This window comes from Hippocampus bargibanti, linkage group LG08 (genome assembly GCF_051943395.1).
Source record: "Hippocampus bargibanti isolate YZ-2025 linkage group LG08, ASM5194339v1, whole genome shotgun sequence".
Classification (NCBI taxonomy): Eukaryota; Metazoa; Chordata; class Actinopteri; order Syngnathiformes; family Syngnathidae; genus Hippocampus; species Hippocampus bargibanti.
In genome coordinates this window covers 23,613,605-23,641,517 of record NC_142741.1, presented here as the reverse complement: position 1 = coordinate 23,641,517, position 27,913 = coordinate 23,613,605, and the positions used below count along the sequence as shown (strand labels likewise).

The 27,913-nt window shown below is 41.6% G+C and overlaps 1 protein-coding gene across 2 annotated transcripts; it reads right to left on the bottom strand.

Annotated features, from left to right (window-relative positions):
• Window positions 1-340: 340 nt before the first annotated feature.
• Window positions 341-26,023, bottom strand: gsk3ba (glycogen synthase kinase 3 beta, genome duplicate a). Of its 2 annotated transcripts, none has more exons than XM_089002987.1 (11): window positions 25,270-26,023; window positions 21,266-21,459; window positions 16,129-16,212; window positions 9,933-10,043; window positions 9,261-9,391; window positions 9,072-9,178; window positions 8,895-8,992; window positions 7,241-7,348; window positions 5,392-5,578; window positions 4,254-4,352; window positions 341-3,372 (listed from the first exon to the last, which is right to left on the bottom strand). In XM_089002987.1, exons 1-11 carry the CDS (start codon window positions 25,355-25,357, stop codon window positions 3,302-3,304), a joined length of 1,278 nt encoding a protein of 425 aa, XP_088859113.1. In that variant the 5' UTR covers window positions 25,358-26,023; the 3' UTR covers window positions 341-3,301. The 2 variants fall into 2 exon arrangements, with proteins under 2 accessions (XP_088859113.1, XP_088859114.1); XM_089002988.1 differs by having other exon boundaries at window positions 7,253-7,348; window positions 25,270-26,022.
• Between the last annotated feature and the right edge of the window lie 1,890 nt (window positions 26,024-27,913).

Genomic DNA, 27,913 nt, shown 5'->3' with positions numbered 1-27,913 from the left:
CCGAGGCGTCGTTTGTCTTTTAACAGTACATCAACAATCTACTATATTACAATTAATCGTGAGTGTGTGTGTGTGTGTTCATGGAGTAATGGGGGCGCGGGGGGGATTCAACAGCACCAAAGGGAAAAGGTGGCGAGTCACGTTTACAGGGAGGGGTGGCGACAAGGCAAAGGTGTATGAAAGCAAAGGCACTCCAAACTATAGTTACACTTGACATGACTAGTTGTCATTACAAGAAGATCTACTGTACTGTACAAGGTCAACATCAGACATTATGGCTGGATCAAGAGCCTTGAAAAGATTAGCCATTAACCCATCAACATTTGCCCTGATTCTGCCGTTGTTTTTTTATTTTTATTTTTTTAACAGTACATGGCTCTGCTTATGTACATGACACAAAAAGAAACCAAGGTAAAAATGACTTTTGGTGAGAAGCATTTATATTTTATGTACAATTTCCGTTTTTATTTTTTTGTAGTGAGCGTAATCCGTTAGCAATAAGACGCTTTGATGAAGTTGAGCAAAAATGGTAGGATAGCTTAGTGGTTATTAAAGAAAAGGGTGGGGATCGTTTTAAATGTTGCCGTTTAAGTTTGTCCAATGAGCTGCATTTTAGGTTTTCCTATTAGGGGCCATTGTAGGTTTGCCGATCGGGGGCCATTTTAGGTTCGCCGATCGGGGGCCATTTTAGGTTTTCCTATCGGGGGCCATTTTAGGTGTTCATCAGAGGATCCATTGTCCTTTTATTTCCAATCATCTACCCTTTCATATTTGTCCATAGAGAGGGCATTTAAAATTTGTCATTTGAAGGCCATAAAATATATTTGCAAATATATTAAAGGACAACCGACATCTCCGGACAAGTTGTGTCCATAATTTGTAAAATGTCTTCAAATGACTTCTACTGAGCGTATTTTACAAAGATTCCACCGCATATAGCTAGATTTTACGTTTTAAGACTCGCACTGAATATTCCGGAAGTCTTGTTTTTGAGCTGGTGACGAGTCCGTACGTGACGTCACTGAAGGAACGCCCCGGACCGAAAAAAGGACACATTGTAGCAGTCCTTCCATCACGTCAATGCATTTTGCTGTACTTTAGTCTGAAAACGTCGTGTAGGACCAAAAAGAGGCAGAAGAGGGCGACAAAGCTCCATGTAAGGAATTAATCAGTCTGTGGAAACGGGCTGATTAATTCCTTACAAGGCTTTGTCGCCATTTTCTGCCTTTTTTGGGTGCGACATTTCCCACCCCTGATGCCTCAAAATGACACGGAATAAATTCTTTAATCCATTGCAAACATGTATGCTTTCCTCTTCAGAACTATTTGAATTATATTCATAACTGGATGAGTAACAAGAAAGCATATTCGCCGAATCTGAAGCCATTGTTTTGATTCCCCAGCAAGGCAAGATGTCTCGGGGTGATATCACGAACAAGGGGGCGGGACCTTCTGAAACTGGCCACTTCCGGAATAATTTTTTTGCAGATTTTGGACACTTTAAGTCATTTTTATTGGTGTTTTGCATTTCACTAAAAATATACTGCGTGGTTTGGGTATTTTAGATGCTATAAAACGTTTTCCTGATGTCAGTTAAGAAACAAAAGTGATGTCGGTTGTCCTTTAAATACATGACACATACACATTATATACATATATTTTATGAGCACTTTTCATGACACTGATGCTGAATTTGGAAGTTTATTGAATAGCATGGCAGGCTGTATAAGGAGAGAGCTTCAATAAAACATGACAAATGGAGAATGAAGGAAAAGAGATGCTGAAATTTTCGTACATTCCAGCAAAACTAGGGGAAAAAAATGGTGATCCACATTTTTTTTTGTCAGCAGCAAATATTGCAGCGACTAGTGAGGTACATATGAACTCGCTCACCCATTAACAGACTTCTGAACGATAGTAGTTAATATACATATATCTATATATACTTTTTGTACAGAAGGAAAAGTAATATATAAATTGTGGATGTAATGCAATTTTTTGTGTATGTATATATAGTACAAGCACACAGGACCAGATAAACATGTCACATCAGACACCTGAAAAAATAAAACAATCAGAATTGCAGGGGGGGGGGGCGCAGGGGCGTACGGGGGTATATTTTAAAACAAAGTGAAGTAAAACGGCTTGCTAAGCATTTTAAAAACAAGCCCTGGCTAAGGGGAAAGAAAATTCTCATCTGGATTTGCTTGTTTGTACATGCATTTGTGTGTGTGTGTGTTTGTATGACTAGTCTTGTGAGGACCACTACCATTTTATACCATACGCAGTGAGGACATTTTTGACAAGTGAGGACCGTTGGGCCGTTCCTCACAAGTTTTTCCATTGTAAAGGCTTCTAGAGGGTCTATAGATGGATCTATTAAAGTTTCAGAGAGGTCCTCATAAATTCACCCAAAATTATTTTTTTCGGTGTGTATTTTCATTTCACTCGGATACACACACTTTTTACTCACTGTGTGTGTGTATATGTGTGCGTGGTTAATGACAGGAAAAAGTTCATACCACAAAAAGTAAAATGATATTTTAACCAAATTCAATACAGTGGCGAGGACTTTGAATGTACCTATTCAGAAACCTCACTCATGCTGTTATTTCGGTTTCAAGTAAACTTTTTATTTCTTTTTTTTCAAAGAAGTTGAAGTGGGAAATGGGGTGACATTTAGTGTTCAAATGTAACACTAGTTCTTCTCTAAACTTATCAGGAACGGTGGTCCTCACTCCTTATCCGGAGTTATCCGGACCTCACAAAACTGTTGTGACAGGAATGTGTGTGTGTGTGTGTGTGTGTGTGTGTGTGTGTGTGTGTGTGTGTGTGTGTGTGTGTGTGTGTGTGTATGCTTGCACAAGCCTCATGCTTTGACTCCGCCCAACACCGACAGCCACATTCCCTAACCATTCTTAGGCCATGCAATGTACAGGAGGAATATATGAAGAATTATATCGGTGAGAACGTTGAAAAAAAGTGGATGATGTGGTTGGGGAAAGGGGGCAATTGTGACTTTTTTTTTTAAAAACATTCGTCCTCGAAAACAGCAAGAGACGAGTACAATAAAGTGTACGTTTATCTTACGGTCACACACCTGTTTCCCTGGGCTGTCGCCGCGCCCACTCGGAGACAACTAACAACTGGATGGAGGCTCTGTGAAGGGAGAATGCGGTAGGAGGTAAAAGGCAGATTTTAATTGTGGGTGTAGCCCGACTGTGCTTCCTGGGACAACAATATGGAGGCCACAGGCCGGGGGAGAGGGGGTAAGACGGGATTGGGAATGAGGAAAAGGTGCTCAGGAAGTAGAGTTGGAGGCGGAAGCCGAGGCGGTGGTGGTGTTAGGGGCTCGCTCTGTGCTGCTGCCGTCTGTGGACACAAGGTGGCCATGTTGTCAACGTTTTTATCCAAACGACAGTGATACCTCGGTTTGCGAACCCCTTGGCTTATGAACTTTTCGGTTTACGAATGTTAAATTTCTAAACATTTTACCTTGGCATACGAACTATTTTTCGGGATACACACGGAGGTGCCACAATGAGTGATGTATGCCGGCTGCCATTTTCTTGTCAGGAGAACGGGCTCGTTCGCAGACGACACATCACTCATTGTGGCAGCTCTGTGTGTATCCCGAAAAATAGTTTGTAAGCCAAGGTAAAATTTTCATAAATTTAACGTTCGTAAACCGAAAAGTTCGTAAGCCAATGGGTTCGTAAACTGAGGTATCACTGTACTTTCAAAGTTTTGCCCAGATATAAGGCGCAACTTCAATGAATGAAAACAGTTTACCAATGATAATATGAAAATGTATAAATGTTTTCCAAATACAGTAAAGTCTCGTTATATCGATATTCAAGGGAGTCCGAAAAAATATCGATATAACCGGGACTATCGATATATCCGATATCGATATAACGAGACTTTACTGTATAAGGCACACCACATTATAAGGCGCTACAGAAGACGCTGCGGTTGTGCAGTATTTCTCCAACAGGGGGAAATGAAGTCATGGCTGTTGACAGTCATGGCGAGACCTGTGTGGCTCAATATGACTTCACATAGAAGGTGCACCGGTGTATAAGGCCATTTTTTTTTCAAGAAAATGAAGGCTTTTGGGTGCGCCTTATACACCGCAAAATACGGTGCGACAAAAGGATTTCACATTTTTTGTTTGGTTCAGTATCTTTTTTATCGAGTGAAAATGTTCAAAGTTGAGAAATGAAGTGGCTGAGGAACAGCTTGGCTCTTACCGGTGGTGGCAGAGACGTTGGTTGGGGTGCAAGCGGCAGCCTGACTACGAGCATGGGCGGGGATGAGTATGGAGGCCAAAGACGGGTTACTTGATAACTCTGACAAAAGACAGGGAAAAAAAAAACATTATGGCGGCTTTTCGGTCAATAACACTCTGTTCGCTGATCATTTACGCTGTATGTATCCAAAAGTTAAATCCTGGTACAGTGATACCTTGGCTTATGCACTCAATTGGTTCCCAGACAGAGTGTGTAAGGCAAAAAGTGTGTATCCCAAAAAATAATTTACCATAGGAAACCATTAAAATGAGTATAATCCGTTCCCAGGTCCGCATAAAACATAATTTTCTACTTTTCTAAGCCTTAAAACTGCACAAAATATACCTTATTTTATGTATAATAAATGTGCTATGGTATTATAATTAAAGAAACAAACGGTACAGTATAATAAAGTCATTTTATTGACCTTTGTGATGGTCGTTGATGGCTTGATGGAATGGAGTGGTCGGTTTCCTCAGCATTAAACACTTGATGAGGAACGTAGCCTTCTTCTTTCACCATCTTAAGGAATGATCCCTTGTAGGTGCTTTCTCTGTGATAATTTGACCTAGTTCCTCATCAATTGTGTTCTGTTTAGCTGGGTTGATAGCTTTTTTTGCAATCAAGTGTACAGATGGCTTGTGCGGGAGCCTGACTGATGGGAATTTTAATCTTGCAGTCTACACTCTGCCTTTGAACTATCAAAACTGAAACGAGTTTTCTATCCATTTTGTCACTCTCTGTCGTCTGCCTGTCTCTTTAAAGTTTAACCCCCACCCTCACTGCTGCATTCTAGACCAATCATGTGGCTTTAACCGAAGACGGGGGCAGGGAATAGAGGACAAAAACAGTCGGTTGTCATTTTCTTGTTCGGAGAACGGGCTCGTTCGCGAACGACGCATCACTCATTGTGGCCCTCCGTGTGTATCCCGAAAAATAGTTTGTATCCCAAGGTAAAATTTTCATAAGATTCGTAAACCGAAATGTTCGTAAGCCAAGGGGTTCGTAAACCGAGGTATCACTGTATTGTAGCGAAGCATTTTTGGGCACTCGAGTAGTTTTGGGTCACAAAGTTAAGAAAGTTATTCAAGTGCCCAACCTTGGGTGGTAAAATTGAAGAGTGAGGGCTTCTCGCGCCCATTGGGCAGCTTGACATTGGGGTCGCGCAGCTCATCGAAAAAAGAATGAGCGCAGGCCTCGAGGGGCGTGAGCCGGGCGGTGGGCGTATACTCCAGCAAGCGCGAGCACAGGGCGATGGCCTCGGGGGGCGTACGGGGCCGGAACACCTGCACACCCATGGCACACACAGACGTCTGTACAGTGATCAAACACACACAAGTCAAGAAACACAACATACACGGCAGATTTTGGTTTAATGGGCCCAAAATACAGCATGTCGAGGCAATATGAGGCGGCAATCGGGTGAGAGCGGTTGATTCTCAAAGTGCGGCTTGCAGGTTCCCTCTAGATAGCTGGCTGGCTATCTCATAGCTAGCTCGCTAGTTTTGTTATTTATTTGCGTGATTCGGGTTGACTGAACGCTGGCGCATGTGGCTGCCGCTGCTCAGCCACAGCAAAACTGATCCAGTGACTGTAAAGTGTCCTTGAGAGTTTTGAAAGTTGCTTACAAATGAAATGTTTTATTATTTATTATTATTATTATTATTGTTATTATTATCTATCTAGTGAGCCATCTATTGGCTAGCTAGCTGGCTGGCTGTCTAATAGCTAGCTCGCTGGCTGTCTAACAGCTAGCTGTCTGACTGTCTAATAGCTAGCTGGCTGACTGTCTAATAGCTAGCTCGCTGGCTGTCTAATAGCTAGCTCGCTGGCTATCTAATAGCGAGCTGGCTGGCTATCTAATAGCGAGCTGGCTGGCTATCCAATAGCTCGCTCGCTGGCTATCCAATAGCTAGCTCGCTGGCTATCCAACAGCTAGCTCGCTGGTTATCCAACAGCTAGCTCGCTGGCTATCCAACAGCTAGCTCGCTGGTTATCCAACAGCTAGCTCGCTGGTTATCCAACAGCTAGCTCGATGGCTATCCAATAGCTAGCTCGCTGGCTTTGTATTTATTGGAGTTATTCCGTGTTGAGTGAACGCTGGCGCATGCGGCTGCCGCTGCTCACCCACAGAAAAACTGATCCAGTGACTGTAAAGTGACCTTGAGAGTTTTGAAATGTATTATTATTATTATAGTGAAACGTGAAAGAATCACTGCCTGAGAACAATGAAGTTCTATTTCATGTCATCAAATTTGCGCTTCAACTTGAAGAACTGTGTTTTTCAACGCTTATTAAGCGCAATGACAATTTTTGTGCGCCAGATTTTAATTGATGTGTTATTTCAGTGACCCCCCCCCCCACACCATATGTTTAACTCATTCACTGCCAGACGATGTGCAAAAATGTGTCCACTCCAGAGCCAGGATTTTTGTCATTGTCACTCAAAATGCAGGACTCACAGAATACTGAGTTTTAAGATTACATAAACATTCAATTCAGCATTATAAACCTTAGACTCTCTTTTTTAAGCAGAAAAAAAAGAGTTAATTCCTAAATTATGTGGGTCTGGAGTTATCTGAGCTTGAAATTGGGGCAGCTGTACAAAATACAATACATATTGGTTTATATCGCGCTTTAACAACATCTGAAGCAGTTACAAAACACTAACATGGACAAAAGGTAATGTTACAGTCGCTTACAAAAATATTCTGTTATAACGCTTGGGCGTGTTAGTGTATTTTCATGGTGGAATGGCGGTCCACCATGAAAATAGAGTTAAACGAACACGCTTGCATGCAGGAATGGGTAAATGTTTGTGCTCAAGTGTCACCTGTATTTTTTTTTTAAGGTGGACAAATGTTTCAATCAAGCCGCCCCACATTGACTGAAATGACATCACACATGCATGAAGTGGTATATTAGAGATAAAAAAAGGGCTCCTGTACCTGTTGACTCACCTTAGTCCAAGGGTGGGCCTTGATCTGAGGGAATTTGAACTCTGTGTAATTGGGGTTCATCTCCCGAATCTGCTCTCGAGTTGGGGTGCCGAGAACCTGGAGCGAAGAGGTCAAAAGTTAAGTGATAAGAACTGGAGTGGTGGATGGCGACTTTTAACTACAATACTGTATGTATTCTCTCATAAGGAATTCTGTTAGTGTATTAAACTGAGCGAAGAAGGACATAAAGTGAAAGATATTCAATAAATACTCAGAGTAGGCAAAACGCAAGTAATAATCATAATCATAAATCTAGATAGCTATGTAGCGAGCGATCTACTAACTAGCTATCACCTATCTAGCAAGCCTTCTGTCTATTTCAGTTATTCCGGGTTGAGTGAACGCTGGCACGTGTGGCCGCCACTGCCCACCCACAGAAAAAAAAACTTATCCTGTGACTGTAAAGTGTACTTGAGAGTTTTGAAAGGTGCTTATAAATTAAATGTATTATTATTATTATTACTATTAGGTAATTCATCAGTAGCTAGTTCTGTAATCATGGCATCCAAACGTAAGAAAGTTGGTATGGGCGTAGAAGAAAGAGTGAAGTCTATTAAACTGAGCAAAGAAGGAAAAAAGCGATAGATATTCTAGAAATACTCAGAGTAGGCCAAACGCAAGTCATAATAATAATAATAAATCTAGATAGCTATCTAGCCAGCTATCTATTAACTAGCTATTAGCTATCTTGCTAGCTTTCTATCTATTACAGTTATTCCGGGTTGAGTGAACGCTGGCGCGTGTTGCTGCCGCTGCTCACCCACAGAAAAAAAAAAACTTATTCTGTGACTGTAAAGTCGTTTCTTGGAACTGGCAACAAAGCAACAAAACAATCAAAAACAAACTCGGATTTTACAAAGAATTAAACTGCTTTCATATTGTGTTCAATTTTTTTGAACACAGGAAGATTGTCTTTTACTGCCGGCAGGGGACGCAGCCATTCTCGACCAACGCCCAACCTATGCAGCCCTTTACCAAGCTATTTAATGAGAGTATATGCAAATGTGAGTGATACATTAGTAAAACACAGTCTTCTTGATTTGAATACCACACCCCTGGATGTCCCACGATACAAGCACCAACATCCATAAACCAACAGAACGTAGACATTTTAATGTGTGTCCTTTCCATGACCCGAAAGATTTGTAACCTGGATAATGAGCTCTGCTCGTACAAGAGCGTACTAAGTACACCCTTCCGCTCTGAGTTGAGTATCAACAAATACTCCTCTCCGCCTAAGGCTCGATTTATTACCCAGGGATGAGAGTTTGACAGGCTGGTTCTTGTCATTGTGTATTGTCGTCACACACCAACTATGCATACAACATGATGAAACTTTTAAACATGATAAATTTGTTTGTCTATTTTCTATAATTTTGCACAATATATTTTGCTATCTTATAACTTATTTTGTTATATCTGTTGATAATATATATTTATTTGTTTGTATTTGTGTTCATAGCACCATACATATATTTACACATTCAAACAGCACATGCACTATTGTAAATTGGCAAATAAGAAAATGCTATGATAAGGAACATTCTGGTATTGCAAAAGTGATTCCTTATGAGAGAACACTGTATTCCAACAGTTGCCTTACCTTGATAATTTCAACCAATTGATCGACTCCGCTGTCACCGGGGAAGATCGGTTGCCCTAGCAGCAGCTCTGCAAGCACACAGCCCGCTGACCACACATCTGAAGAAAAAGATCAAATTCAGTTTAAACGCGTAACAAGGTCAAATACAATGGCAGGATGAGGAGGGTTCAAGGTTACCTATACTAGAGGTGTAATCGGTGGCCCCAAAGATGAGCTCGGGAGCTCGATAGTAACGAGAGCAGATGTAGGACACGTTTGGCTCGCCACGAACAAGCTGCTTGGCACTAAACACGTAAAAACAAAATGGAGCGCTGTATTATTCTGCCAGTGTGAGGGTTCCACGGTCAGGCTTATGCCGCCTCTCACCTGCCAAAGTCGCAGAGTTTCAGCACGGCCGTCTCAGGATCCAGGAGCAAGTTCTGAGGCTTGATGTCCCGATGGCAGATCCCGAACGAATGGATATATGCCAGACTTCTGAAGAGCTGGTACATGTACAGCTGCAAACAGAGACGCAATGGTTATGAACCTCATGTAATGCGCCTCTCTTTCCAAACAGCAATTCCCTTTGACCTCCAACGCCATTCCATCAAGCCATAAATGACCATCACAAATGTGATGGTCATTTGTGACTTTATGATACAATGCAGTGTATTTCTTTCATTACAATACAATAACACATTTATTATACATAGAATAAGGTATGTTGTGTGTAGTTTTAAGGCTTATTTAGTTGAAAAGTATATTTTGTGGAAACCCGGGAACAGATTATTCCCAGTTTAATGGTTTCCTATGGGAATTTTTTTTTGAGATACACACTTTTCGTCTTACACACTCTGTCTGGGAACCAATTAAGTTCGTAAGTTGAGGTCTCACTGTATTTCTAAATTGCAAATGAAAAACCGTTATTTGGATAAAATTTAGGAGTTGGTTACAAAGTTGAGCTAGTGGCTGCCAAAATGCGCGAATGGCGCAAGGGCGGCCCAGATGCATCCCTGGAATGTCATTTTTGTCGTGGTATCGAGACGTCACATACAGTACCTTGACATAAACCATGGGTAGAGTCTGCTTGGCTCGGCTGTAATGTCTGGCCACTCTGTAAACCGTCTCAGGAACGTAATCCAGGACCAAATTCAGGTACACCTCATCTTTCTGTCAGATTAAAAAAAAGAACAATTGTAAGTCTGACATGACAGTAAAGCACATATACATCATCAAGTGGCAATAAAAATGTGACTTAATGCCTCTGTGCTTCTTTTCCCTTCCTATTTCCCATGGCTTCTTGAGTGCTGATGTAAACGATGTTTTGGCCACAGTCAAACTGAAGGGGGGCCATTATGGCGGGTTTAGCCCCGAGGGTCAGGAAACGCACACTCATGCGTCACAGCGTCCTGTCGTCCAGAAGAGTCCGCAGACAGCGATATAATTTCCTGCAGTGGCAAACGTTTTTTTTTTCTTTTCTGAAGCACTGAAGCTGCCCCTGAAGAAACACAGGCGCCGCTGTATTATTCTGGGACTACTTCCTTTTCCCTTCGCTTCAGCATTGGGGGCATTTGAATTATTCATTTGATTTTTGCAAGAAGCAACCTGCAACTTCTTGGTCTGTCTCATCACTTGCACTCGATTCCTACAGGTGGTCAGATTTTACAAAGCCATTCCTACCACACTCAGTTCCCCTAGGTGGCCCACTAGCATTATCCTGATATCTTCCTCTCCTTTCCAGTATTCTTCTCTTTCCCTCACACCCTTAAAGGACAACCGACACCATTTTTTTTTGTTTCCTAACTGACATCAGAAAAACGTTTTATAATAAAATACCCAAAACACGCAGGCTGATATTTTTAGTCAAATGAAAAACACCAATAAAAATGAGTTAAAGTGTCCCAAAACTACTTCAAAATGACCTCGGGACGGCGAGTTTCAGAAGGTCCCGCCCCCTTGTTTGTGACGTCACGCCAAGACGCCTTTGCCTTGCTCTAAAATCAAAACAATGGCTTGAGATTCAGAGAAGATGCTTTCTTGTTGCCCATCCAGTTATGAATATAATTCAAATAGTTCTGAAGAGGAAAGCATACATTTTTGCAATCGATTAAAGAAGTCCTTCCGTGTCATTTTGAGGTATCTGGACTCCAATGTAGCGCCCCAGAAAATGCACAAGATGGCGCCCAAGCTCCATTGGAAATGGGCTGATTTGTCTGCTGGGAATTTGTGTCAACTAGTATCAAATAGTAGTCTTGGTGCAACACACAACGATTCACCATGGCATCATTTATGTTTTTTCCTTCGAATTTCGCCATCAACACTTTGCTGCTGTGAAATGTAAATTTCTCCACTGTGAGACTAATAAAGGCAAATCCAATCCAATCCAACACGGATCAACACGAAGTTTTCAGACCAAACAAAGTACCCAAAATGCATTGTGTGTCGCTTTCTCGGTCAGGGGCGATCCTTCCGTGACGTCACCAACACAAAAACAAGACTTCCTGAATATTCAGCGCGAGTCTTAAAACGTAAAACATAGCTATATACGGTGGAATCTTTGTAAAATACGCTCAGTAGAAGTCATTTGAAGTGATTTTACATACATGTATTGTATTTTTAACAGCTGCCCCTATTTCAAGCTCATATAACTCCTGACCCATATAAGTTAGGAATTAACTCTTTTTTTTCTGATGAAAGACGAGTCAAATGTTTCTTACGCTGCATTGAATGTTCATGTAGTCCTAAAACTCAATATTCTGTGGGTCCTAGAATTGGAGTGACAATGACAAAAACCCTGGCACTGGAGTGGACACATTTTTGCAAATGTCTGGCAGTGAATGAGTTAAAGTAGTGAGAGAGTCAAAGTTGTGCGTGTTGAGCACATCACATGGTATCGGTTACATAATACCACCTAAACACGTGCTCAGGCACAGGGTTCACACAGATTTTCCAATATCTTGATCAAAAACTTTTCCAGGTATTATCAAGTTTATTCTTCAGCACCTGAACTGATGGCATTGCAATACAAACATAATTCTGTTTACTCGCAGCCCAGGGAGTCGAAATCATAGTGTCAGTTGACCGAGTCAAACATGGCCGGATTTGTCGCTGCAAAAATCCAAAATAATGCTCAAAGTTTGTAAACACAGGATTTTAAAAACTTCCGAGCACACACTGTCATCTAAAAACTCATGAAGTCACACAACAGCTGTACTAGTAGAAGCGTGAGAGCAGAAGTAGTGCTTGCTTGTCACACAGCTGCACCCAGCAAGAACTTTATCCCAACCTTCCCTGTTCTTATCTTATCTCCCGCCCCCTTTCAGCTTGTTTCATGCACATCAGTCATTTCATCCATCGACTTGTCAGCAAACAATCCCACTAGAAAACGTGCTATGCTCAAATTGTGATTTTCACTACTGGGTATCGGGCCTCATTTACCACGCAGTGAAAGTGAGGAATTAGTACAGACTGTTGTCGGGTTATGACCTTGAAAAAGCTGGTTATTTTGCAACTGATTTTTAAATTCTCTCTGTTATCTATGATATTAAAGGACAACGACACCATTTTTTTTTGTTTCCTAACTGACATCAGAAAAACGTTTTATAGTAAAATAACCAAAACACGCAGGCTGATATTTTTAGTCAAATGCAAACCACCAATAAAAATGACTTAAAGTGTCCCAAAACTACAGTAAAGTCTCGTTATATCGATATACAAGGGAGTCCGAAAAAATATCGATATAACCGGGACTATCGATATATCCGACCCTGTTTGCATGTAATTTTCTCCGTGCGTGCATAGAAATAGTATCGATATAACCGGGACTATCGATATATCCGATATCGATATAACGAGACTTTACTGTACTTCAAAACAACCCCGGAAATTGCGAGTTTCAGAAGGCCCCGCCCCTCGTTCGTGACGTCACGCCAGGATGTCTTCACCTTGCCCTAGAATCAAAACAATGGCTTCAGATTCGGAGTAGATGCTTTCTTGTTACTCATCCAGTTATTAATATGATTCAAATAGTCCTGAAGAGGAAATGATAAATGTTTGCAATCGATGAATGAAGTACTTCCTTATCAATTCGAGCCATCAGGACTACAATGTAGCGTCCCAGAAAATGCACAAGTTGGCGCCCAAGCGCCGTTGGAAATGGGCTGATTTGTCTGCTGGTAATTTGTGTCAACTAGAATCAAATAGTCGTCTTGGTGCAAAACACACAACGATTCACCTTTGCGTTATTTATGTGTCCTTCTAATTTCGCCATCAACATGGATCAACACGAAGTTTGCAGACCAAACAAAGTACCCAAAATGCATTGTGTGTCGCTTTCTCGGTCAGGGGCGTTCCAGACGTGACGTCACGTCAGGCATCGTTATAAACTCAAAAACAAGACTTCCTGAATATTCAGTCTTAAAACGTAAAATATAGCTATATCCTGTGGAATCTTTGTAAAATACGCTCAATAGAAGTCATTTGAAGTGATTTTACAAATTGTCCGGAGTTGTCAGTTGTCCTTTAAGATACAGACAGTCCGGTAAATCAAAATCTGTGGCTCTCCTTTCCAATATGTGAGGCCATTTCAATAAGCGAGTTTACTTTATAGTTTTGTCCCCTCTTGGACAGAATGCCAAGTTTCGACACCCCCTGGACTCATGGTGTAAAGCCAAGGCCTGCAAAAAGACGACCAGGAACATACATCTTCAAAGCAATCAGGCTTTATGGAGAAGGAGGTTAATTACATTGGCCGAGAGCCTTGGTTATCCGCCTCTAGCGCCACTAAGCCGTCGAGAGACGCTGGCTACTGCAGAGTATTTGCTCTGAATTCCGCCTGAATCAGCTTATGTCTGGAGTGGTGGTGGTGGTGGTAAATCAGTGGTTAGTTAGTGTTGATTGGATAGAGGATAAAAGGAAGGTGAAAACTTGGGAAGTACGGGGAGGAGTCACAGAAAAACTCTTGCAATATACACAGTAGCTGCGTTTGGCTAAAAAAATGGTGCAGGGTGTCCCTCACAGCACCTCCCGCTCCCACTATTAATATAAATAAAATAACAATAAAAAACATCAGTAACAGCAGTAACTGTCCCTGCATTCTTGTGACGCCTGATCATTTCTTACAGTGCTGCATGGTAGAAAACGTATCTACTGTAAAGTAAGTGCGTGGTTGCCCAAAAAAACGTTTGTGAGGTCAAGGGGGCACAGCATGGAGAGAATGTCTATAATTAACAGAGCCCGCCCGTGTCCAGTCGTCTCTAGGGGCCACACACTGTATCCTCTTTGAAACTCCCAGCCGTCATTTTTTTGGCTTGGGTAGGTATGTAGCAAGGAAGCATTCCTAACTGCAGAGTCATGGTAAAACTTCCATGCGAGTGTGTGTCTATTTTTGACACAGGCACAGTTTGCCAGCAAAGGCAGTGACGCCGGCTCACCCTGTCGTCACCAGAGAACCGCCGACGCTCGACAAAGACGGACAAGTGCAGTCGAGCAGTGGACAGGGACTTCCCTTCATCTGCAGGCTGCAGATGAAGGGTGAAAGGCTACACAGAGTTAACGGTTGGATTCCCACAACTGCCGGGACATCAATGAACAAATTACAGCATGGCCTCGTAGGGGCTACGCAAAGTAGGCCATCCAAACTGTGCATCAATCCATTTGACAGCTGAAATCCAGTACATTTAGCAAGTATGAGTTCTCTGATGTGTCATCAAGATTGGTGCACTTGCCCTCCTCTGGCACACTTGGAAGAGGCAAACCTTGGTCAGGTGCGAAAGGCCATGCACACGATTGATTTACAGAACGTCCTTGGTTGAAGTTGGGCCGAACTTAAGAGATTTCAAGACTATGAAGGCCCCGCAGCTGAATAGCAGTGACATAAGAAAACATCATGTGACGGAAGGAAGTATGCTTAGGTACCTTTCCATTTGTTTTATATTTATGGCCAGGTATTTATTCAGTAAATGACTGTAATTAAGTGTTATGATGACTTTACTGCTGTGTTTGCATTGGACAAAGTCAAGTCAGGTCAAATTTACATATTTAGTCCTGACTCTGGGAAATATCTGAACGGGCTTTACATGGCCACAGTTGACAAATATTAATGTTAAAGTCTCGTTATATCGATATTCTCGGGGGTCTGAAAAAATATCGATATAACCAGACTATCGATATATCCAATCCTGCGCCGAACTGCATTAAAAGTGTGTCATAATCGGGGGATCTTTGATATGGCATGTAATTTTCTCCTTGAGTTCATGGATTGCGTATCTAGCATGCTTTTGTAATGTAGTGAAGTGAAAAATAAACATATGCATTAAATAAAAACGTCTCTACACCTTTTTAATGACTATTTCCTTTCTAAAATTCAACCAATGCAAAATCCTCACGTTGTTCTATACATACGAGAGAAACCACGAACGCCAGCATGTACATACAGTATGAAAAACCGTGATTATTGCAAGCGATAAAAAGATATCTGAATACAACACAATTAAATACATGTATGGAAAACAAAAACTGCAACGTTTACATTACTTGCGTTGATTAAGTATTCTGCGGCACGTCCAACTCTTTCACAATTCTTGTTGGATTCTCTTCCACAGCCACTATTGCCTTGTACTTCGTTCCGATAACACAATTCTTACGCTTCCCCAAGGTTGAAATTGGTGTTGAACAACTGTATATAAGAAGACTACAGTATGTTTCAGATGCTATTGCAGCAGTAATGAAAGATGTGAGCTCTGCTACACGGAAGCTGGTCACGTGACCCACGGTGTAACAGATACAGATTTCGCTAATGGTGGTACTGTATTGAAATCCTTAAGCAAATAGCAATTCAGCTTTAAGCTGCTTTTGTATCGATATAAGCAGACCAAATTGGCTGGCGGGAGATGAAATGGCATTGTAGTAACCGGATTATCGTAATAACCGGAACTAATTATATCATAAAAGACTAGAAATTTGCCGGGAAATGAAAATAGTATCGTAATAAGCAGTACTATCGATATAACTGATATCGATAGAACGAGACTTTACTGTACTGCCAGTTCATCTCACCGGTTATTCATCGCCTTTCACAACACAAATGTCCAAAGTTAAGAAATCAAGACTCTGGTTCTGCTCTTGTCCTTGAAAGGATGTGCTGGATGGACTTTTGATGGACAGTCAGACGCTTGCCACTTTTTATAGAAAACGTATTCAGGTGTGTCTGATGCGCTGGGACACAGTGAAAGTGTATGATTGTGAAGTAACTCACCTTATCTCCACTGGAATAAAAGAAGTAGCGCAGCCGGACGATGTTGCAGTGGTCCAATTTCCGCATAATCTGCAGCTCACGGTTCTGGAAAAAAATGGATAAGAAGATAAATATCAAGAATACTTATGTAAGAAAATAGCATCTAGTGGTAATTGTTCGATTCATTATTTTTCCTGCCAATTACCGGAATTCGTTTCGACCTAACAAAATCCACATTGAAGAAAATGTACACTGTGTGGCATTCTTCCTTAATGTCCGCACTTATATAAAGTTAAATAAAATGTTTTTTTCATCAACAAAAAAAACACATCATACATAGTTCATGGAGCACTCAAATGAATGAAAAAAAAAATACAACTTGCTGAAATTTATATGAATGGGCATAATAAAGCAACCAAAAGATGTAATTCTCAAGACTTTTGACATCTAAATAATCAAAAGCATAATACTATTGCGTTTTCATGTTTATTATGTTTGTCAAAGTCATTCTAAGGGCCTTACACGCTGGGTCCGAGAGGACAGTAATTTAATGTGCTGTATGTCATGCATGTTAGCATATTTGACAATAAAGCCGACTTTGACTTGAAAATGACCGATGGCACAAATGGTAGCTTTGGCAGCATTATTCTGCTCAATAAAACAATGGCATGGAAAACGTTTTTTTTTTTTTAAGATACAAAGCTTCCTTGAAAACATTTGTATTTAAATGGAAATGATTTTGAAGATTGCACAAATTTCACATGAAGATGGAAGTTGGCCATTGAGCCCCACAAAGACGTGAACACAGCATTAGGGACACTTAATGGACAACCGACACCGAAGTTGCGTCCATAATTTGTAAAATCCCTTCAAATGTCGTCGACTGACCGCATTTTACAAGGATTCCACCGCATAGAGCTATATTTTACATTTTAAGAGTCACGCTGAATATTCATGAAGTCTTGTTTTCGAGTTGATGACGATCCCAGAGTGACGACACGGAGGGAACGCCCCTGACCGAGAAAGCGACACACAAGGCATTTTGGGTACTTTGTTTCATCTGAAAATACTGTGTTGATCGCGAAATTAGAAGGAAAACTACATAAATAACGTGATGGTGAATCGTGTGGCAGCCAATTGCAGTAACACGCATAAAGAAGGTGTAAGTTTACACAAATTCCCAGCGGACAAACCATGCAGCGCTTGGATAACTGCTGTCTTCCCCTCAGCCTGACAATGGGTAGAAAGTTGCTTCCAGTGGTGAAAGAGAGAAATCGTCATCATAATAGAGCAAACCTATCTGACAAACATTCAGCTGCTGTAACGAGGAGCTAACCGGAGTTAGCGATGGATAACCACTGTCATTCAGACGCAAGTTCGTAACTCTTCATCTTGACAGTTTAAATGTTTTTCATACACAACCAGTAAACAACTTGCATTGATGTTGACATCTTGTAGCTTATTATTTGTTATTCATGTCCTTATATGCCACATATCACCCAATTAATGCTATGTTGCTTATTCACGGAGCTTCATATACGCTTCATATGTCGTGTCCTTCGCCAGTTTCGTCGCTTACGGCTCGAATTGATACGGAATGACTTCTTTAATAGATCGCAAACACTTGTGCTTTCCTCTTCGGAACTATTTGAATCATATTCATAACTGGATGAGTAACAAGAAAGGATATCTTTTTCCGAATTTGAACTCTGTGAAGCCATTGTTTTGATTCTGGAGCAAGGCAGTTAGTGAAGGAGTTTCCTGATGTGATGTCACGAACTGGGGGCGGGACTTTCTGAATCACTCCAGTTTTTAGCTCATTAGTGGCAGTTTTGGGCAACTTTAAGTCATTTTTATTGGTGTTTTGCGTTTGACTAAAAATATCAGCCTGCGTGTTTTGAGTATATTAGATGCTATAAAACGTTTTTTCTGATGTCAGTTAGGAAACAAAACAATGGTGTCGGTTGTCGTTGAAGCAGTCTTCTGCTTTTGAGCACCTGGGTAATTAGATGTGTGTGAGTGGGGCTAATGATTTAGAGAAAGAAAGTATTATACTTCATTATCGTCTTAAGAGCCAGCACAGCATATTTTTCCGAAAGAAAAATGGTTCCTTCCTCTCCCTTTCTTGTCCGCCAAGATGTGACTTCACTGCATGTAGGTCACAAAGCATTGTGCTCCACAGGAAATAACCTCATCTGATGGTGTGTCTATATACACTTTGAGGAGGAGCAGAGAGGCCGGTCACTAAAAGACTGCCCAGCTACTACTGCACTCCTTCCTGTAAACAGAAGCCATAAAAAAGTAGGTCCGATTTCGACGCATATTTAGAACACAGACACAATCATCCAAGTTGAACAGTATATAGTAGAGTGGCTGGCCTCCTTCAACTGAATACATTTATTGATATAAATAAATGATAATACAGTAAAATTCTACTTTTCATGGTTGCGAGACACCATGCCATCACCGATATGTGGCACAAGGAATAGACAACCACACCGGCAAATACAAGTCAAATTCAATTTGGATTTGCCATCTTGATTTACGTGTTTATGTGGAGCATTTTCATTCTATTTCTTTCCAATGGCAAGCGAACCCAGCTATTGTTCTTTTTCAAAATCCCAAAGGTTTAAAATGTGTGTGTGTTCGCGTGTGGAGGGGATGGGCAAAAACAGAAAACAATTTTACCCCCTTTTCAGCATAAATTAAACCAATTTGCTTGCTCCCTGGCTACATTGAAATTTTAATGTAAAAAAAGGTAGAGATAATAATTATCAACAGCGAAAACATTCCTATTTTGTTCTGTCATGATAGCCTCATTTGATGAATGACAGAGCAGTGATTTTCATAAACTAATTACATTCAGAGTAGACATTTTCTCTCATTTTACTCATATGATATCAGTAGAAGTTAACAGCTATTAGCTTGCGTCAACGCAAACCAGTTATGATTGTGTTGTGCTCGACACCACAGTTTCACTGATAAGCATACATTATTACCACATTTCACTAAGTTTGTTAAAAAAATGAAATAAATAAACGCTTAAAAAAAAAGGCTGAAATTTGAACATTTTTCATAAGGAGTGAATAATGGAGGTGTGTGGTGCAAAGGAATGAGCCAAGTCGGCTTTTGATTAGCACACTGCTGTTTTTGGGACCTTTAGGTGGGATTTGTGATTAAATAAATCAAATGGATCCTTTTGCAACATGTGCGTGTTTGTGTGTGCGTGTGTATAAGAGTGTGTAAGTGCTAGTTCAACTGTGAGGATCAATTTTCCAGTAGGCTGAAATTTGATACTTCATATAGGAGCAGAGTAGGGCCTGTCTCACAATGCATCAGTAGCCCCAATCGCTCACTTAACTCATTTCCACACAATATTAACTATCTTGCTCACAGATTCAGACAAAAACAACTAAATTCATGTACACAAAAATCTGTGACAGAGATTGACATTTATTTCAGAAACCTCACTCAATTCCCCAAGGATTGGGAGTCAACTATACCATGAACAACAGGATTGCAAAGAAAATGGGAGCAATAAGGGATGGGACAGGAAATGATCATTTTTTTCTTTTATTGTAGGAGTCTGGGACTGGGACAGGATGAGATTTCTGCTGTGGGAGTGGGATGGGATGGGTGTGACACACACTAGCCTCAGATAGGCAAAAATATAAGGAGGTAGAACAAAACGTAGGGTTTCGGACAGGCGAAACCATTTGCCTCATGCAGTCATGCAAAGAGACTTCATGCTCATTTGCTTCCCAACAACCTATAATTCAGAACCACTGGGCTGAGGAAGTAAGTGTTCGAAAACAGGCAAGGGATTAAAAAAAAAAATAAAGAAAAGAGAAAGAAAGAAGAATGTATGCTCGCAAACCACTGGGTTGGTCCAGTGAATCACTCAAACCAAAGTCGAACCGCAAGCTAGTTACGTGGTCACATCAGCGGCAGACGCAAGAGAGCAAACAAACATTTTGCAGTTTGCAACAGATGCTGTTACTAAAATTAAAGCAAAACAAAAAACAACATGCCATACAGTGACATCATATGATTGAGCAGTACTGGCTAACACCTGTTGTGACAAACAATTGTACATTGCTGAGTATTTAGTTCAGATTGTCACGACAAATGGGTGGCGCTGTCGTCCCCGACTGCACCTGCACAGGTGTTGGTCGTTCCGATCAGTGGCAGATTGTCACGTTCTGGTTGGCGACCAACGGGTAGTGCTGTCGGCCCCGCCCTCAGTTGCACAGGTGTCGGTCGTCTTCATCAGTGGCAGGTAAAAGGACTCCCGGCACGACAATTCGGTGTCGGGTCATTGTACTGTGTATGTGTTTTCTGCACCCTGTCAGGTTTGTTTCATCTTGGCAGATTTTTACTCATGGTTTTCTGGGGTCGATCTGAGGTGAACCGACACAGTCTGTTAAACTATCATCCTCAGGTAGGAGATCTGGCCTTGGGCGGAATTTAGGACTTGTTAACTCCTTCACAGGAAGAGATCATTAGCCAGTCTACAAAGCTATCAGTTCATGGAAAGACAACCCATTAAAATGTCTGTGTTCTGTTTGTTTATGGATGTTGGTGCGTGTATTATGCAGACATCCACACGGCTGTGGTATTCAAATCAAGAAGACTGTGTTTTACTAATGTATCACTTAAGTTCGCATATACTCTGTATAGTAAAGTCAATATAAGTGCCTTGCATGCTGGGTCCGAGAGGACAGTAATTTCATCTGTGCTGTATGTCATGCATATTAGCATATTTGACAATAAAGCTGACATTGACTTTGATACTCTGAATAAATAGGTTGGCAGAGGGATGCAAAGGTTGGGCGTCGCTCGAGAATGGCTGCGTCACCTGCCGGCAGTCAAAGACAATCTTGCTGTGTTCGAGCCTTTGATTAGAGTGTCCGAACAAACATCTCTGACACTTGCGCTGCTTCGAATGATCATGTTTTCTTAAAACTCAATATTCTGTGGGTCCTGCAATTGGAGTGAAAATGACAAAAACCCTGGCACTGGAATGGACGCATATTTGCACATTGTCTGGCAGTGAATGAGTTAAAATTTCCTTTTTGAGGGGTTTACGGGTTACATGATTCCAAGCCCTAGTGACTAACATTCGTACAAATTAGGAGAAAGCTGTCACTTTATTTACCTTGAACCTCCTGTCCTGCAGCACCTTCTTGATGGCCACCAATTCTCCGGAGTCACACAGCTTGGCTTGGTAGACGACCCCAAACGAACCATTGCCAATGACTTTAGTGTCAGTATAGCTAACCTCCTGTGGCCGGTCGGGGCCTTGTCCTGGAGTAGCCATCACTGTTGTTACCTTGCTGCCATCTTTATCCCCTGAGGGAGAACCAGAGAAAAACAGAAAATTAGAGGAGGCTCCTTGCACTGACGCTGAGAATGTTCGAATAAAGTGAAACTCCAGAAGGACAAAAACTTTTTTTTTTTTTTTTTTTGTGTGATCGTCAGTTGAGGCTGAGGGTTTCAAACAAATGGAGAGAGAATTATGGGGAAGGTGTATATTTCATCCAACTTTGCTCCGTAGCACACAACAGATTGAACGGGTTATTTTGAAACTATGATCAGACATTTATTTGAGGAAATCAATAACAATATTCAATTTCGGAAGCCATATGTCGAACTTGAAATATTGATTTCTGAACAAAGGTGGAGGTTTCCACAATCACGTCATCGGTCCATACATCTAAGGCAGTGGTTCTTAACCTGTGTTCGATCGAACCCTAGGGGTTCGGTGAGTCAATCCTCCGCCACATAGACTGCAGTTTGTAGGCACAGTCATTGGAAGAAGGGTTCGGTGAATGAGCATATGAAACTGGTGGGGTTTGGTGCCTCCAACAACATTATGAACCACTGATCTAAGGACACATTGCTGTCAGGCTTCGTGGTTCTCTGGGTTATGATAGTGACAGAAGTTATGAATGCTTAACCCAGAGCCCTCTTGCATTTTTGACTTTGGGTTGTGCTGTTTGTACAGCAAGAACTTGGACAGGTTTTTTTTACTTTAACCTGAGTGTTCAGTTTGGAGACTGACTCGATAGAAGCAGCCAGAACTGAAAATAAATGTTTAATGTCCTTCGGTTCAGTGGGCTTTAGTTCAACCATCCTGGATTATTATTGGATTGGATTTGCCTTGATTCATCTCGCAGTGGAGAAATTTACATTTCACAGCAGCAAAGTTATGAAAGTAGAAAAACAAAATAAAGGAGCTGCTGGAAAGGCAGCCATTCTCGCAGCGCCGTCTTGAAGTCAAAAGAATTAAAAAAAAAAAAAAGAAATAACAAATAAAATTATGAGTTAAAAATCACATTATGAGTTTGATTACAACAGAACTATAGTCAAGTGTGATGTCGCGGATAGACAAGGGTCTTATCTGGTATTGCAGTTGTCCCAAGATTTGAGACCCACAAATATTGAAGTCTCTCACATTTGTTTTTAAAGTTTATGAGTTTTACCAATCCCACACCGTTTGCTATACCGGCACTTGGCTTCCAGTGATAAATAACCAGAGTTGAGTGGTAAAGAGGCGTTGTCAACACCTGGTTGATATTTCCGGAACACAGGTGACAGGTTTAGGTTCTTTGCTTTACATATCAAACTATTGTACCGCAGTATCATTGCTTCAAGAGAGAAGCATACGATTCAGCCTACGTAACTCAACAGGGCTTTTCCAGGCGGCCTCAACACTTCCTCGAACTGTGACAAAAGTCTGTTCGCACGGACATGTTCACATAGGGATTTCTTAAACTAAAAACAGCATGCGTGCAATCAGTACGGCAAGGGAAATACCAATTTCTGCCAGGAAACCTCAGCACAGAAAACTGGGCAGACTGTCAGTGTGGTTCAGAGCGAATAGAAAATGTGTGATGTCCTGACAACCGAGCCTCCATATCACATTGTCATCTTGTGCGTGGTAGCGCTTTGATTTGGTGTCAAAGAGAACAAGTGGCTCATTTTGTTCGCAACTATGTGCTAAAGGGGGCAATGTAAAGGAAATGTAAAACAAGTCATCTTATTGTTCTTAGTAAACTGTTTTAACTCCTTAATAAAATAATCCCAAAACCGCAATATCTAAACAACGTACACATTTCGTGGGAAGTAAAGAGTTGCGACTAACGAGAATCGAAAGCAGGCTACGAACAACCTTGGTGACGTTCCTGCATACAACTAAAACTGGCTTAGAGGACACTGATTCACTGTGGCGACCCCTGAAGGGAAAAGCCGAAAGGAAAAGATGATGTACCTTTCTGCCTATTATTGATCCATCCAACATGAAATAAGGTAGTTGAAACGAAACAGTGCTCAAAGTATTTAATAAAGCTTTACAAATTGTTCTAAACCTCAATGCAATGCAATGTTAAGTCCTCGGAGGATGTTAAGTGGTTGCATGACAATTAGGGCAAAGTTCATCTTTACATTGAGTTAATAAAAAAAAAAAAACACTGAACTGTCTTTATTCTGCATGAAAAACAATATTTGGCAAGCAGGATAGTTAACTTTAGTGTATATGCTTGTGTGAAGAGCACTAGCCCTGGCCACACCCCAATAGCACACATCTAGATCAGCCCTGAAGCTCAGTCGGCATTCTTCGACAGCCTCACAGTCGCGCAGCGGGCAAGTGCAATTGTGGGTCAATATAAATGCAGACATGCATAATTAAAAAAAAAGCTTCACAACTAAGTAAAGAGTTGTCTCTGTGTAACATACGATTCACCATTGCATTATTTGTGTTTTCCTTCTAATTTCGCCATCAACACGAAGTTTTCAGACCAAACAAAGTACCGCAAAATGCATTGAGGTGATGCAAGGTATGTCCTTTCTCAGTCAGGGGCGTTCCTTCAGTGACGTAGGGTGAGGACTCGTCACCAACTTAAAAACAAAACTTTTAAGACAGCGCGAGTCTTAAAACGTAAAATACAGCTACAGTAAAGTCTCGTTATATCGATATCGTTATATCGATAGTACTGCTTATTACGATACTATGTCTATGAACGCAAGTAGAAAAATTACATGCCGCAGGATCGGATATATCGATAGTCCGGTTGTATCGATATTTTTTCCGACTCCCGAGAATATCGATATAACGAGACTTTACGGTATATGCGGTGGAATCTTTGTAAAATACGCTCAGTAGAAGTCATTTCAAGCCATTTTACAAATTATGGACACAACTTGTCCGGAGACGTCGGTTACCCTTTAAAAATGCTTACTGAAGTGACTTTTTATTTACAAGACATCATCGGGATGTGAGCTTCTGTTATGTTTTAGGTGAGCAATCTCAAATCACAAAAGACTTCCCATTCAACTGGTTGCCACTCAATCACTTGTCACAGACATCCATGGTCACACCCTATGGACAATATAGAGTCTTATCATTTTTTTACTTTGGGAGGTAGCCTTATGCTGTACAGAAAACTGGACAAAAAAAACAGACTTCACTAAGCGTGAATCTTTCAACTCAGAAACGTTAAGGTGGTGGGCCAAAACACCCATGACAGCCATACAGTATATCTATATATCTATGTATAAGTGGTGTATATTTTGGAATATATGACTGAAGTGGCCCCTGATTAAGATCCCCGCACTTCATATAATATGATTAGATTGAATGCAGCGGGGATGCCTGGACATTGCATAAACCTCATCACAGCCCTAAGCCATTGAGAACGCATCATGACAATATCACTTGGTTGCAAGTAATAAAAAAAAACAGACCGAAAATGAATAAAATCTCCTTTCTTGGATTCGTCCAGTTGTGCAGTCATTTTAGAGGCGCACCTTCCGCCGTGACAGTTGCATAATCGCATGCTTGCTATTTGCCCTGCTTGATGTGTTAACTCGCACATAGCTTGTATGGCAACCATCTTCCAAATGGTCCAAAGTACATCATTCTCGCCACGGAACCGAACCCAGGCTCGCCTTCCTCCACAAGGCCGAGGGCCGGCTAAGGTTGCCATGCTCTGGTCCGAGTGAGGAAGCACCTATGCGGGTTTCGAGCTAAGCTAATCGGCGACTAACAGTCTGGTTCGTTGGGGTGTTGTGCTGGAGGGAGGGTGGGGGTTCGATTGATTGGGTGGAGCCCACATCGACTGGGCCCGGCGCGGTGCAGGCGGTGTGTAGAAGGCGACTTACTGCTGACTTTCATACTGCCGAAGGCGGACGGCTGCGGTACCGGCTTACAGCTCTCCGCGAAGGATGTGGTCCTGGGCCGACCCGACATGATCAAGGCGCTTGGTGGTGTTTCTCGGAAGACTTGCTTGCACTAATGTGATCTCTGAAAATGTTCATCAAAAAAACAGCAGGCTGGGGACGACAGCGAATGAACTGCACGCGGGGTAATCAGACAAGAGAGGCTTGCCTAATAAACTAAGACTTTCAGTCCAAATATGTGCATTATCGCCCCCTCATTAGAACCGTTCTGTCAAAGGGGCCCTTTAGGAAGAAACGTCCCCTACAAAATGATCATGAATTGAGCCTCCTTCGGGGGTTAACAACAAAAAAAATCGGTCGGAACCCAGGCTGGGTTTCACAAATATGCCAACGTTAGCATATAGAATAAATGCGGCGTTGTGTAACCGGTCCAGTTCCTCTTCATATTCCGATGTGGAGCCTGGGAGAACCGACAGCCATGGCGGCTCCCTCGCTTTAGCCGATCGAAAACGTCCAGTGGCAAACACTCTCTCTGCCTTAACCCAGAAACGTCTTCAGCATTCACAAGATACACCGCCAGACACAATTTTAGCCCAAACCGACGTTAATTCCGGGTACGCGTTTCAATAAGAACAGCGTTGGATTATGGGGAGCCGAGATACTGGATTTCTTTTTTTATTCCTTCCCTATAGGTCTCGGGCTCGCCGTCTTTGTCACCACGCACGTTATCTACGCCGTTTGCGTACAATCGTTGAAGAAGGTGTCATCCCCACACTGCTAACGTAAATCTAAATGGAGAATACGGGAAGCCGTAAACGCGCAACAGCGACTCCCGACAGTGAATTGAACCAATCAAATTTGGGTATTTTTCCAGTAATGGGGGGGGGCAATGGGCCAATCAGAACGCTGTTCTGTGACACCACATGGCAAAATTTGCTTTGCACCGCCCACAGGACTTCAAGACCCACCCCCCGAAACCCTCCACAGATATCATAGGAGGAGCCGTGGTGTGATGGATGACTTCATGAACCAATGAATATCCGATATTTTAGCGACGTCATTGAGAGACGCCAGCTGTCACGAGGAAGCACTCGACTTGAGCACTGTTGCTATGTCCGTTCAAGACGATTCTTTTCTCCAGGACAATTTTGTTTTAGTGTCACTAGGACACTTTACGACGATAAAAAGAAAAACAAATTGTTCTTCTTGCAGTGTGCAAGTCCTCAAGAGTGGGTAGGGCGGTGCCAATGATTTCTTCTGTTCTAAATGAATTAACTATACACTTGCAGGGCATTTCATGCCATCAGTCCATTATGGGCTTTGCAATGGTTAAAACTGCACCGCATTCCAAAGAAGAGGGTTGTAAAATGTTGGGACCACCATGTAAAATACAGTATTGTATTATACAGAATTGTGATCCATATTTGGAAATGAATTAGCAGTTCAAAAATCGAAATGTTCTGCTTTATCGCATGTGTGTGCTGTTTTTGCGCAGATTTTTTTTTACTCAAACGTTCCGCTTTAAAGGACAACCGACACAATTTTTTTTTGTTTCCTAACTGACATCAGAAAAACCTTTTATAGCATCTAAAATACCCAAAACGACAGGCTGATATTTTTAGTCAAATGCAAAACACCAATAAAAATGACTTAAAGTATCCAAAAACGACTTCAAATTGAGCTCGGAAGTGGCCAGTTTCAGAAGGTCCCGCCCCCTTGTTCGTGATGTCACGACAAGACGTCTTCACTTGCTCGAGAATCAAAACAATGGCTTCAGATTCGGAGAAGATGCTTTCTTGTTACACATCCAGTTATGAATATGATTCAAATAGTTCTGAAGAGGAAAGCATACATGTTTGCAATCAATTAAAGAATTTATTTCGTGCCATTTTTGAGGCAACATTGGGGGGGAAATGTCTCACCCAAAAAAAGAGGCACAAAATAGCGACCTCATGTGGCCACCTCCGTTTCCACAGGCTGATAAATTCCTTATATGGAGCTTGGACGCCCTCTTCTGGCGGCTTTTGGGTGCAACACGGTTTTCAGACCAAAGAAGTACAGCAAAATACATTGCCATGATGGAAGGACTCCTACAACGTGTCCTTTTTTTTCGGTCAGGGGCGTTCCTTTAGTGACGTCACATACGGACTCGTCACCAACTCAAAAACAAGACTTCCTGAATATTCAGCACGAGTCTTAAAACGTAAAGTATAGCTCTATGCAGTGGAATCTTTGTAAAATACGCTCAGTAGAAGTCATTTGAAGTGATTTTACAAATGATGGACACAAGTTGTCCTGAGGCATCTTAAGTGAGTCACTGGCTTTCATATAAAAAAAATGTAATGGGCTAATCTTAGTTGGTCTTCCTTCCCACACACAAAAGCTGAAGGAGAGCCTTTTTGTGAGGTTCGCATCTCCTGTGTTGTATACTACAAAGGGAATTCATCCTCGTCTGCCCCTCAGTGCAATATGCAGAATGAAAAGTTGTGTCCCAGAAATAAAGCATGCGAGCAAAAATAATGGCAGATGAAGCGGTGAAACCAAAATAGGCCTTTTTCTTATTTAAGAAGCAAAAATTGAACGCAAAAAAAATGTCACTTCATACTATCCAACAGCATGTTCCACA